At 42.1% G+C, this 14719-nt stretch overlaps 1 protein-coding gene across 1 annotated transcript in view; it reads right to left on the reverse strand.

Annotated features, from left to right (window-relative positions):
* The window catches only part of Zpr1 (zinc finger protein Zpr1), a 48948-nt gene that overhangs the window by 14379 nt on the left and 19850 nt on the right, over positions 1–14719 (reverse strand). The window contains exons 5-6 of the mRNA XM_068393564.1: positions 11705–11989; positions 6454–6665 (exon numbers count right to left, since the gene is read on the reverse strand). Of these exons, the coding sequence (XP_068249665.1) occupies positions 6454–6665; positions 11705–11989 (497 nt within the window). The remainder of the gene's footprint in view (positions 1–6453; positions 6666–11704; positions 11990–14719) is intronic.

Here is a 14719-nt window from a genome sequence, read left to right on the forward strand (position 1 = left end):
AATTTTTCGTTCAATATTAAGCCTTCATATTTCATTAGACATTATTGTGTTTAATTATGGTTTATTAAAGCACGTTCATATTTTTTTTAATTTCTTGAGCATTTCAATAATCAACAATTACTTTTGATTTACTTTTGGTTGGGAGATCAGCTGATCTCAAGGTGACGCTGCAGTATTACGATTATGCGCACATATAGTACGAATAACACTGATTTATATAATTTTCTTGATATTCGAAATCTCTTCATAGTGAATATTACAACAGCGCTAATATATTATAGGGTATCACATTTTCCATACAGTTCGTTGATAGACCTTATTATTAGTTATAAACGGAATACGCAACCCCCCCCCCTCTCTCTCTCTCTCTCTCTCTCTCTCTCTCTCTCTCTCTCTCTCTCTCTCTCTCTCTCTCTCTCTCTCTCTCTCTCTCTCCGTATTTTGATTTTTAATGCAGTTAAGTCTTCATATTTCTTTGAAAAATATTAAAAAATTCTTTATATCCTTATTCGATGTTTCGATTATGGGAATAGTAACGGATCGGAAGAAAATCACTTGCTTTGCCTCTCGCCTTCCGCCAGAAGAAATATAACATCAGACTTTTTTTTCTTAACTTTACGGTAAGTTGTACTAATCTCATAACTAATGATACAGACCACTAAAACACTTGATATCGTTACTCGGTGTTTCGATTATGAGAATTCTGTAATAAGATTACTCGGCAACATAATGAAAGGAAATCATTCGGTTTGTCAGCGCTCTTCCGGTTCCGCCAAATACATGACGTCACAAGATACGTGACGTATACTCTACAAAGAATGATTCCGTCGGTCAAAATTAAAATAAAGTCAGCTGATTTGATAAGCGTGAAAAGGTAAACGTTACAGTACAGTACATAATGCAAATGGCCGCTTGTTTACGTAAGTTTCTAGCAAAAAAAAATTGGGTAATGGAACAATAAAATATCTTTCAGTACATTTATTTAAAAAGGAATTAATGTACAGTACTGTACTAAATGTACAGTATACTATATTTACTACGATTTTACTTAAAAGTCAGCTGATTCAGAAATGCAGTGCATATGTATGGCCGATTTTTTGTGCAAGTTTCCATTATGTAGTGTGCAGTACAGGATAATAAAACAACATACTGTACTGAACTTTACAGTATTATATAGACTACTGTAATATGATAAAGTAAAATATTTGTAATAACCTATTTTATATGAAATGGGGCTATTTGTTGACTTCTACTGCTGAAAATCGTAGACATCTGAGTTAGGTTACGCTTACTCCAGACCAAAATTTAACACTAACGACTTACGAACAATACGACTTACGAACAGACTCTCGGTCCCTATTGTGTTCGTAAGTTGGGGACTGTCTGTACCTACGTCATCCCTAAGATACACCAGGAAATCGGCTATCTCGTGAATAGAAGCCCTCAGGGGCTTGATGTTCCGGGCAGTGCACCATTTCGAAAAGACAGCCCACTTTGCTTGGTAAACTGCGACTGAGGAACGCCTTAGGTAACCCGACATCCTCGTTGTGGTCGTCGACGAGTACCCTTCCTTCTTTCGGAGCCGCTCGATAACCTCCACGCGTGTAGGCGGAGGGACCGAGGGTTTTCGTGAAATCTCTGGAAGTGAGGTTGATGGAGGTGGTCTGGTTTGTCTGGAAGGGGCCAAGGGGGAAGGAGAGCTAGTTCCTTCAAGTCTGCGAACCATTCTCTCTCCGGCCACCAAGGCGCTACCAAAGTCATCTGTAGGTTGGTTGCTATCCTCACTCTGCTGAGCACTTGCCTGAGCATTCCGAAGGGTGGGAAGGCGTACACATCGAGGTTGTCCCAAGAATGTTGGAAGGCATCCTCGAACGCTGCTGCTGGATCTGGAACTGAAGAACAGAACACGGGAAGTTGTGTATTCAGATGAGTGGCGAAGAGGTCTACCACTGGTGAGCCCCACTTCAGGATGACTGTCTGAGCTACTCCTGGGTGTAGCGTCCACTCCTAGCCTATCACTTGGCCTACCCTGCTGAGGCCGTCTGCTAGGACGTTCTTCTTTCCTGGGATGAACCTGGCCGTACTTTCGATCCCTTCCTTTGCCGCCCATTCCAGCAGTTCTGTCGATAGAGTGCATAACTCCTTTGACTTTAGACGACCTTGTTTCTTTACGTAGGCCACAACCGTGGCGTTGTCGCACATCAACACCACGGTGTTTCCTCTGAAGAGATGTACGAATTCTTGACATGCTCTCTGGACAGCTATCATCTCCAGAATGTTTATGTGTAGGGTCCCTTCCTCGAGGGACCACTTCCCTTTCGTTCATTCGTCGAGGAGGTGTGCACCCCAACCCTCCTTCGACGTGTCGGTGAATAACAACATTTCCGGAGGATCGAGTGCGAAGGGCATCCCCTTCAAGGTGTTCGTTCTGTCGTGCCACCACTGTAGGACTTCCAACGTTCCTGGGCAAACTGGAACTATCCTGGGGACCACCGTTCCTTCAAGTTCCATTGAACACCCCTGAGCTTGAGTCTCCCCTGAGGGACTAGCTTCTCTAGCGACACCAGATGGCCCAATAACTTCTGCCAATCCTTGGCTCTCCTGGGTTGGCTCGTGAGGAAGGGCTGCAGTACTCGGTCTAGATTGTCCAGCCTTTCCAAGGAGGGAAAGGCTCTCACCAGCCGGGTGTCCAGGACCATCCCTAGGTAGGTCATCTTGGTGGTGGGTGTCAAGTGGGACTTCTCAAAGTTGACTGTGATACCCAAGTCCTTGCAGAGACGTAGAAGCCTCGCACCTTCCTCCTTCAGTTCTTCCTCTGAGGCTGAAAGTAACAACCAGTCGTCCAGGTACCGGATCAGGCAAATGCCCTGCTCGTGTGCCCAGGCCGAAACTGTTGTGAAGACTCTCGTGAAGACCTGAGGCGCTGTCGACAGCCCAAAGCAGAGGGTCTTGAACTGCAAGACTTGGGTATTCCACTTTATCCTCAGGAACTTCCTGCTGGAGGGGTGAACGGGGACCTGGAAGTAGGCGTCCTTGAGATCCAGGGACATCATGAAGTCCCCCTCTCTCAAGGCCCCCAACACCATCTTCGCAGTGTCCATTTTGAAGTCGGTTTTTGCCACAAACTTGTTGAGGGCTGACAGGTCTATGGCTGGCCTCCATCCCCCTGTCGACTTCTCCACCAGGAAGAGCCTGCTGTAGAACACCGGCCCGGGATTCTCGACCGATTCCAACGCTCCTTTGGTGATCATGGTCAACACTTGCTCCTGTAACGCTGCACGTTTCAAGGGGTCTTTGGGCACCAACCACTCCGCCTGTTGGGATGAAATAAGTGGCTGAGGCTCCGTCAGGAAGGGTAGCCTGTATCCTTCCTTCAGGATTGTAATGGTCCAGGGATCTGCCCCGTAATCCCGCCATGCTTGCCAAGAGTGTCTGAGGCATCCCCCTACTTGAGGCTCCGGTAGGAGTAGGGGGCCTCTCTTCCTATCTCCTCCTAGAAGCGCGGCTGGAACGACCTCTCCTAGAGTTACCGTAGGGTCTAAAGCCAGACTGAGAGGTAGTGTTGCCCCTACGGGGAGGCTGTGAATTCTGGAGCCAAGAAGCCGTTGGAGTTTCTCTCCTCGGTTGGACTGGGGAGGAATGAGAGGTATGTGTGACGTCCGCCGAGGGTCTTCTGTGCACTGGACGTCTCACGGGAGGGGGTCTTAGTTCTACATCCTTCAACTTTCTGACCCTCTCCATCATCTCTTCGACCGATTTGAGGGGGAAACACCGACCCTTCCCACACCAAGGAGTTTCTCAGAAACCTTGCTTCTCGGTCGGGTAACTTCCTCACTAACTAGCTTAGGATGGTGTCTCTCTTCGGCAGGACCCAGTTGGCGGCCTGGGAGAGAGATTGGTAAGAAAGGAACTTCAGTGGTTTTCCCCCTGAATTGATTAACTCTCTCAGCAAGGACTGGTTCTCAGGCAGGGAGAGATCATGTGAGGACTGGAAGCCCACCAGAGGGCAAGCCCACCAGTCAAACCAAGAAGACACGTAGACTAGATCCTGGGCCATGTCTTCCATCATCGAGTCTCCGTTGGGGATAAACAAACTGAGGCCGAGGATGCCCTGTCCTCCACCGCCCCTTGGTTCAACGTGGTGACCGCCGACTCTACTGCGCAGAGTCCCCCACGACGTCCTTCCGGGACGTAAAAACGTTTCTGGGTCTTAGGGCCAGGAAGAAGCTTCAAGGCACTCTGACCCCTAGGGGCGTCTGCTTGGCTGGCTAAGAACTTGTCTATGTGCTCCATCCCTAGTTTTACGTCTCGTGCTAGGGGGAGCGCCAAGGAAGGTCTCTGTTGAACCGGATTGTCCACGAGCCTGCTGAGTCCTGAGAGCCAGGCTTGTTCCACCCAGGGCTTGGGCTCATCCAACCAATGGTGTCGTCTGATGAGGGCCAAGACCTTCCGATAAGAGGAGATGTCATCTGATGAGCACTCTCCTCCTTCTACCAAGGCATCCGCTACTCCACCCAAGAAGACTCATCGAGGGCGGGAGGGGGAGTGCGGGAAGGGAGCAGCTTCTTCTCCTGCCTCGCAACTGACGGGCCTGCCCGCAGGATGGGCGAATCCGCTGGGATGAAGGTATCCGTCATGGGTCTACCTTGTCCAGCGGGGGCCCCCTTGGCTGTGGACTTCTCTAAGCATGAAGGGCGTCCTCGGTGCTCGCTGAAGACAGCCGAGGTGGCCGCGGATGACGCCAAGCCTTCCGTCTGGAGGAGCGTCTCCCTCCGTTGGGCTGAAGAAGCGGGAGCCTTCGTGGCCTTAGAGTCGTCTAGGGAGGCTTGATGCGACGTCCCCTGACGGAGATCTGGTCTGCTGGAGGAGTAGGGTCACGAGGGTGAAGATGAGGCTCTAGGGAGCCAACCAGAAGTGGCCGCGGCTGAGGTAGCCTTAAACAGCTCACTCCGGGGTACTGTAATTCTCTCCCACTTATCATTCGAAGAGCGACTCTTCTTGGACTTCTTCTTTGAGGTCTTGGATCTCTTCCTGCTGTGCCTGGAACGAGAACGGGACTTCTTCTTCTGCGACTTTTCCCGCTTTCTCTTTGAGGACTTTGGACCTTCGTCCTCCGACGAGAATGACGAGGAGGAGGAGAGGGAGTCCGCCGAATTTCCCGAGTCATCCAAATTCGCAGGGTGAACTCCGCATCGGTTCTCTGGCGAAGAGGGTTGAAGAAAGACGGGCGGGAGCGTTGACGAGGGCGCCGGGGAAGACCGTGGAACCTTCTTCCGGTCGAACCAAGCATCGAACTCCTCCTCTAACCTCATGGGTGACCTGAAGGGCGTCCTTGGTGGATCCCATGCGGCGGGGTCCGAATTAGATGAGCCTGCCTTCTCGGCGTCTTCCCCGGTCGCTGAAGCACCTGAAACACACATCCAGGATGCAGGGGAAAAGGCTGCACCTGTCTTCACCCACATAGGATCTTCCGTAGAGACGGGCCCTGTAGGCACCAGGACTTCGTCTCCTGAACACACTCCCGCCCCTCCCTCAGGCCCCACACATGCCTGAACTGATCTAATATCATCCCCCACAGACATCTCAGACTCTTGGGGAAGGCCAATGGGCAGCTTCCCCATAACAGACTTACCTCCTAACTTACTCTGGGTAGGGGAAGGTGGAAGGGAACCCCGTTCTGACGAGGCATCCGGCGAAACCAATGACGAAGAAACGTTGGCCCTCTTGGGCGATTTCTTGGCAGCTTTCTTCTTTTTAGTACCGTAGAGGACCCACTGAATTTCGGTCCAAGACTCGCACTCCGGACACATGGTTGTAGGGGAACATACCTTGCCCCTACACGACAAACACAGGGAGTGGGGATCGACTTCGGGCTTGGAAAGAAACGCACCACAAGATTTTCCAGCCACAGGCCTAGGGCAACGGCGAGGATGCTCCATTACGCAACACTAGGACACCAAGAGACACAGGGACACAGAGGAAAGGATGGGGAATGAACACGTGGGTAATGCGTGGTAGACACAAAGGGTCGCACTGGGAGAGGAGAGCGCGGCGAGATGGTAATCACGTCGCGACCAGAAACTTACTGAGGAGCACAACCTAAGCAAGCATGCTCTCCGACCCCGGGTCGCCTCAGGGCGCATATCACTCCGCCTGAGATAGACCCCCATAGAAAACGGGAATAGGGTAAACTACACAAAATTCGGGTCGGTTGGGAGGAGTCTCCCAGATACTCCTAAGAAAGTAGTTCGAGGTAAGTACCCCGTGTTGGAACAACTATCAGTTACAGAGAAAGAGGTAATTTTTTTGTAATTCGGAAGGCTAACTGCAGTTTTCCTATTCATTCATTCATTATGAATTAAATTCAATTCAAACCTTGACAACTCACTCAAACTGCCATATCTACTCACATTTACAAATCCTAAAAAAAAATAAAAAGAAATCTATACTTACTTGCCACCAATGAGACCTCCTCCTAGGTGGAGACCCAACTCGGGAATCTCTATCTCACAAGTTTCACTTTTGAGAACATCACGAGCCATATCACAAGGGTCAGTTAACTTCAATGTTATGCGTTTTCCCTTCTCTGAGATTCCACCTCCGCTTTTCACCTCGTTTGTTCTGTGGCCACATCCATCACAACTGGTTGCCATTATCACAACTTCCTGCAATTGAAGGAAAAATAAAATATTCTAAGAATAGTAACAACATTAAAATAAATATTCCCTATATAAACTATAAAAACTTGAGAAAGCAAAAGGAAGAGAAATAAGATCGAATAGTTTGCCTGAGTGTACCCTCAAGCAAGAGTACTCTAACCCAAGAGACTGGAAGACCATGGTACAGAGGCTATGATACTACCCAAGACTAGAAAACAATGGTTTTATTATGGAGTGAACTCCTAGAAGAGCTGCTTACCATAGCTAGAGAGTCTCTTCTACCCTTACCAAGAGGGAAGTAGCCACTGAAAAATTACAGTGCAGTAGTTAACCCCTTGAGCAAAGAAGAATTGTTTGGTAATCTCAGTGTTGTCAGGTGTATGAGGACAGAGGAGAATATGAAAAGAATAAGCCAGACTATTCGGTGTATGAGTAGGCAAAGGGAAAGTGAACTGTAACCGGAGAAAAGGATTCAATGTAGTACTATCTGCCCAGTCAAAAGACACCATAACTCTCTTGCGGTAGTATCTTAACAGGTGGCAGGTGCCCTGGCCAACCTACGACCTACAAGTAATCAATATACTCAAGTCTGAATTATCAATAGATATACTTCACAAAATCTAAGTAAAAGACAAAATATATGAAGGCTACAAGTACTGTAACGTACAACCAAAAGGTTTAAAGTTCAACTTTCAAATCCCTAGACATCTTTTAATTAAAAATTAGAAACTGCACAGGAAAATTATAGATTACACATAAAATAACTCTCACAATTATGGCACTTTTAAATACAGCACTAAACCATTTTTTAGTGAACATTCCATTGAAGTCGAGTCTTTTACCCTTTCCTCACAAGACATCAAAACCAGAGAATATTCAATAATTTTATTATTCTTTTTATTATCATCATCATCATCATCATTATCATTATTATCATTATTACTATTATTATTATTATTATTATTATTAATATCAATTTCTAAGCTACAACCCTAGCTGGAAAAGCAGGATGCTATAAGCCCAGGGGCTCCAACAGGGAAAATAGCCCAGTGAGGAAAGGAAAACAAGGAAAAGTAAAGTATTTAAAGAACAGTAACAACATTAAAATAAATATTCCCTATATAATCTATAAAACTTAAAAAAACAAAAGGAAGAGAAATAAGATAGAATAGTGTGCCCGAGTGTACCCTCAAGCAAGATAACTCTAACCCAAGACAGTGGAAGACCATGGTACAGAAGCTATGACACTACCCAAGACTAGAGAACAACGGTTTGATTATGGAGTGTACTCCTCCTAGAAGAGCTGTTTATCATAGCTAAAGAGTCTCTTCTACCCTTACCAAGAGGAAATTGGCCACTGAAAAATTACAGTGCAGTAGTTAACCCCTTGAGTGAAGAAGTGTTGTCAGATGTATGAGGACAGGAGAATATGTAAAGAATAGGCAAGACTATTCAGCATATGTGTAGGCAAAGGGAAAATGAACTGTAACCAGAGAAAAGGATTCAATGTAGTAATGTCTGCCCACGCAAATGACCCGATAACTCTCTAGCGGTAGTACCTCAACAGGTGGCAGGTGCCCTGGCCAACCTACTACCTACAAGTAATCAATATACTCAAGTCGGAACTATCAACAGATCTACTTGACAAAATCTAAGTAAAAGATAAAATATATGAAGGCTACAAATACTGTAATGCATAACCAAAAGGTTAAAAGTTCAACTTTTAAATTCCTAAGTATCCTTTAATTAAAAACTAAATACTACACAGGAAAATTATTGATTATACATAAAATGACTCTCACAATTATGGCTCTAAGCCATTTTTGAGTCAACATTCCATTGAAGAATAGTGTGCACGAGTGTCCCCTCAAGCAAGAGAACTCTAACCCAAGAAAGTGGAAGACCATGGTGCAGAAGCTATGACACTACCCAAGACTAGAGAACAATGTTTTGTTTTTGGAGTGTCCTTCTCCTAGAAGAGCTGCTTATGTTAAGAAAAAATCAATATACAGTAGGGTCTCGAATTAAGCGTGTTCGAATTACACGATTCCCCTTTTCCGCGATCGCTATTTTTCAAAAATAAATTTTCTGTATCGGCGAGGCTGTTCAAAGTTCGCGAGTCAAGCACTACAAAATGTATCAAATCTATTGTCTTTTTAAGTATATTGGTAGCCCTAAATACGGTGATTTATAATAAATGTTACAAAACAATATTAACATTACATTTCATTAACATAATTTCATAATGAATAGCCTATTTAAGTATAAAATTCCACATCAACAATGAAATCAACCGTTAACTGTGCGAGTCCAGCTGACAAAATGTAAACAGAAATGTGGTTACGTTCTCGGTAATCTTTATCTTTCTCCAACCTTACGATAATTGTAATGGTAGTGTTAATGATGGTATATTAAAGCATTATTTTTGTTTAGTACAGTATATTTAAAAGCCTTATTTTTCCCTCTGGGCGTTCAAGGTTTTCACGAGTAGACTGGGTTCGTTTATCGGCAGTGAATAGCCTAAACTTCGGTATCGAGTCGTCAACATTTTGTCATATTTTAAACAGTATACATTTGATTTGCAAACATTGGTTTTGTAGAGTAGACGGTAAAATAAAATCTAGAGAGAGAGAGAGAGAGAGAGAGAGAGAGAGAGAGAGAGAGAGAGAGAGAGAGAGAGAGAGAGAGAGAGAGAGATTTGAAGGCAGAAATCTCTCTCTCTCTCTCTCTCTCTCTCTCTCTCTCTCTCTCCGTAAGAAATAAAACCATAGTTCACATATGGCAACTTGAGTTTAAGAATGAAATTAACATGAATATTGTTAGTTGTGGCGATCAATTCCTCGCTTCAGGGGGTACACGAAACAAAAACACGACGTTCAATTACAACAGCTGATTCTCTCTCTCTCTCTCTCTCTCTCTCTCTCGTTATACAATACTTACAAATAGATGAAGAAACCAAAATCGGTTTTCTTGAAGTGTCAATTAAATACAAAACGAAAAAATTATACCGTGTATACATCCATTTCAATCATAGCTTAAAATACAGTAACCGATTTCGTCCGCAAACCACTATTTTTTAGAAAACACCATTCTATTCCAGAAAATTTTTACTCTTTAAATGTCAATTGCGCTATAATAAAACATGTACTTATGTTGTTAAATTTCGGGTGTGTTTTAAAAATCGAGTATTGCTAACTTATTTTTGTTTTACTTTTGGCTGTGATCACATCAGCTGATGTCTAGCTTCCGCGCGAATACAATATCAAAGAATTGTTTACACCATTTCTTAACTTATTCAAACCATCTATACAGTTAATATTACATAAACACCAATGTGTTATAACCTATCATATTTATTGTTTAGTACTTTAAAACCATCTCTCTCTCTCTCTCTCTCTCTCTCTCTCTCTCTCTCTCTCTCTCTCTCTCCGAACGTTATAGCGGTAACCTAATTGTTCGGTGACTTTAAAAATAGGCCTAGTACTTTCTTCTTTTACCTTTTTTGCATATGGATCCATAATTGAGGTGGGTACAAGTTGACTTACAACTGAAGTTAGGAAAAGTATTTTGGATATGGAAAGGACAATTATCTTTCGTAACAGTTTAGAATTATCGTAAGTTATCACTCTGTCATTAGCGGCAGTTTGCTATTGTGGATTAAACGCATAAGGAAAAAAAAAAAATTCCAGCTTTGCTACGAATTTAGGAATTTATATGGATACGGTAAGTAAAATATTTTTAATAACATAATGTTTACTAAATGTTTGTAATATCATTAGTTATGACTTAAATCATGTGTGTTTAATGCATTCGTTTGTTTATTATGATCAAAGATGGAGCGTAAACAAATGGAAGGTTTCCGTTTCAGGCGGCATCATAAAGAAAAACATTTCATAAATGGCATTCATTTCATTTATTTGAAAGTTCTAATAAAAAATAATTAGAACATTGGTAATAACAAATTCAACATATAATCTATACTTGGTAAAATTGCTGTCAATTCAAAAACACAGATGTATAAATGCGTCTGTTTCTTCGTTGTGATCAGAGATAAACGTAAACAAAACATTGGTTGTCGTTTTCTATTGTGCTTTTTAGCGTGTTTAGGAAACGCATGATATAAAATCGCCTTTATTTTGATAATTCTGGATTTTCAATCATACAACAAGCTAGTCTATAGAGTGATGGTTTTGCTATTCACCAGTTGTATTATACAATAGATATGACAAACATTAAAATTTGTCTGTATTTTGGGTTGTGTTATAACGGGAAATATATGGTGTTTACACCTATCCTGGTTGTAATTTTAACCATTTTCAAGTTATTAGAACTTTAAAGTATATTAAATGTTTTATTTATTTACAAAAACAATTTGATATTATAAATAAATACAGTATAGTACAAAGAAAGTATTGGAAATGGGTAGTAAACACATTTGAATAGGCAAATTGCTGGTTGCCATGGCCGCAATGGAATTATTTCTGTTAATGTGTGTTTCGAAATTCGCGATTTTCCATTTAAACGAGGTCATTAATCGACCAAATTCTCGCATAATTCGGGACCCTACTGTACTTCTGAAATTTCTTATAACACACCGATTCACTTGGACATTACCATGCTGTTATTGCTTGTTAAGCAACAAAATATAACCCAACAGAAGCATTTAAAATAATGGTCTATAGTTACTGGGAGAATCACAGTATATCAACAAACAAAACTAAACTTAAAATCTCTATCATTTCCAATTGGTGATTCTCAAAAAAAATCTTGATAGATAAAAAAAAATCTTGAGATAAAAAAAACCTTGATAGATAAAAAAAAAAATCTTGAATTAAACCTCTGTATGCTAACACACTGCACTGGACGGCAGATAAACTAAATGAAAGTGATGTGAGCTTTATACAGGATCATACCGAGAACTTAACAGGTCCTCCTTTACTTAAACCAGATGGCAGTGTCATTCACTGTCCAAAGGAAAAAAGAGAGAGAGAGAGAATTTATATTTTTATATATATTAGACTGCTATTTTTACAGATTTTACCTACCTTAAAATATGGAATCTGTGTAACTTTCATATTGGTTTGGGTTGGCTTTGAACAATGACCGCAAATTGTGTTGAAGACTAACACTTCATCTTTAATGGAAGTCTCTTCTTCTTCATTATCATCATCCTGTTTCACAGCATTTTTGTTTTCTTCTTCATCTTCAAAATTTAAGCCTAAAAGAGCATTTTGTTCCTTAGTTCTCTTGTATGTCTTCCTTTTGAGGTGGGGATTCTGCTCGGGTGCAAGGGTATTTTCAATGAAAGTATTGCCTGATGGATCATCTACCTGTGAGGCAAAGAAAAGTAATTTTAACAACACATGCTGGACAATAACTTTCACAACAGAAAATGAACTTTTTTAAAAAGATTAAAGGAAATATTTTATCATAAGAACAGCATTTAACAACAATAAAACAACTTTACTAACAATTTTTAAAATATGATTCATAATTTCAACACTCAATCAACATTCATAATAATATTAATTTTAGTAGCTATAGCTTGTCAATAAAACAAAAACACAGGGAAACTGTCCCTCTGACACAGTACCCAAGTCTTCCTACTTATCTAGTTGACCTGATAGGCTCCTCTACTAATCTTGTTAAAAACCATTTAACAAAAGGAGTTTTAAAATAAAACTTGAAACATAACCACAGAATGGATGGAAGAGGGAGAAAACTTGTGAATTTTAATTTCAATGAGTTTTATCTAAATTCATAATGCTGAGTTACATTGTCTACAATGAAGGTTCAGTGGTAATACAACCATAAACGTGGGGAAGAAACCAATAGAACCGACATGGCCAAGGAATTTGGTGTCAACCATGAACTGAGAATTCTTTTGCAACAACCAGACAGTTGCACTCAATGGTCATGAAAACCCTTCCGAACCACCTTTCTCCACACCCAGTTGAGATCTCTCAACCTGTTCTTTAACATTGGATCGACTATCGAGGCAAACTGATGAAGGTCCAAAATCTTCTCCAGCTGCCGCCTGGAAGACAAGCAGTTCGAAACAAAGGATCTGACCCTACTAAGAATTTTTTTCCCGAGATGCTTTTGTAGGCTTAGTGTGGATTTCACTATATTCCATTGAAGACCTAACTACTGAAATATCCTTCTCAAAATTAGTCTTGACTCTTGAGAAATTGATCAGAAAAGCTATGTACTGAAAAAGCTGAAATGTGAATTAGTCTTGACTCTGAGAAGTTGATCAGGAAAATTAAGTACAGTATTGAAAAACCTATAGAACCTGAAATGTGAATTAGTCTTGACCCTGAGAAGTTGATCACAAAAACCAAGTAATGAAAAACCTGAAATGTGTATTTGTGGCATAACTCTTTTGTCTCCACTCAAATCAGGCCAATAGTCTAGAAATTATCTGAACTCTCTGTGGCCGCATGAGTTTGATCACTACTTTTAATAGCTTGATAAACACTCTTGGGGCAATGCTGAAGATAATTTTACTACTTTGAACCTATACCCCTTCCTCCAGTGCTGAAACCCTAAGTAACATCAGATGTGGTGGGCAAAAGAGGCATGCCAATAGGATTCTTTTAGATTGATAGTAACGGTCAAAGCCACTCACTTTAGTAATTGGTGAACATGCTAGACGGTCATCATTTTGAATAAATCTCACCTGATGTGTTTATGGAGGAGACAAAGATCAAGGATCACTCCTCTCCAAGGATCTTTCTTTGGTACACTGAATAGTCTACCTTAGAATTTTTTAAATCTGTACATTTTTAAGACTCCTTTCATCAGGAACTTGCTTACAAAGAAGTCGAGTTCCAACGTCCTCGCCTGATGAAACTTGTGTTGAGGAAGTACTGTTATTCATGACCAACCGACACCTTTTGAGACTATACCTTGCGTCTACTGAAAAAAGGTCCAATGTACCCAGAAACGATGAGGACGAGAGCCAACCTAAAGCTCCTCATTAAAGAGATCCTGTGCCTCTATTTGGTTAACCAGCTCCTCTAATTCCCTGGAATGAGTCTGGAAATGTCACCAGGTTTACGAATTCAATATCATCGAATGGAAAATCCGTATATTTATACCTTAAAATATTTGACTGGCCAGAATACACACCCATCACAGGATCAATAAGGGTTACCTACTAAATCCCTTTCCTCGACAACCCCGGCAGAAGCCCCTATACTATATCCCTCACCACTACTGAGCTTCAGTACTTGGAATGGAAGGAAAACCTCCTATTGGGCCATTCCTTGGAAGCTGGGAACTCAAAGGGCCAACCACAGCCAAAACCTTAGAAGCCAAAAGAATAGCACCATTTGAAACCTTCCTTAAAGGTGTAAAACCGATAGTTCAGCCACTTTGAATCCTAAGGACCAAAAGGAAAAACTCCAATAGGAGCCTTCCTTAGAAGCTGGTAACAGGAAGACCCAATCACAGCTGGATCCAAAGGCTAGAGAGAGAAGGAATCAGAAGACAGGTCAACAGTATCTTAAGTAGGCTGACCATAGAGGGAGCAAATCAATGCCTTTCCTAGTCTATTTATCAGAGGTATCCACAGGGGATGCAATCGTAACAAATCCAGGTGGACTAGTCACCTGCTAAGTGAAACCCTGAATTGGATCCAACCTTTTCCAACATGTGGTCGACAAGATATTCCCAAAGGGATACTTTCCCAAGCAACCCAAGGATTCCTCTGAAGAAACCAACAGTAAAGATTCCTCTCTGCAGAGTTTAGGTTATCCTTAGATTCAAAGTCAACAACATGAAAAGGGGCCTGGTCCACTAAGCTGGCATTTCCAAAACCCCTTACTGCTGAAATTGGGATATCAAGACCTATGAGATCTCCAAGATCCTTGCTGCGTAAATGGTTAGCAAATCCTGGAATCTTAGAACATCGTTTCACCCACATAGAAAGGAGGAAAACAGCCTTGGCTCTCAGTGTTCTGCCTCAGAAACCAAATTCCAAGCAGAATTGACGTCCTCCAAATAAATAGAATATTTTTCATGATCCCAAACCCTGCCCCCATTAACAGAACAAT

This window comes from Palaemon carinicauda, chromosome 1 (assembly GCF_036898095.1).
Source record: "Palaemon carinicauda isolate YSFRI2023 chromosome 1, ASM3689809v2, whole genome shotgun sequence".
Taxonomy (NCBI): domain Eukaryota; kingdom Metazoa; phylum Arthropoda; class Malacostraca; order Decapoda; family Palaemonidae; genus Palaemon; species Palaemon carinicauda.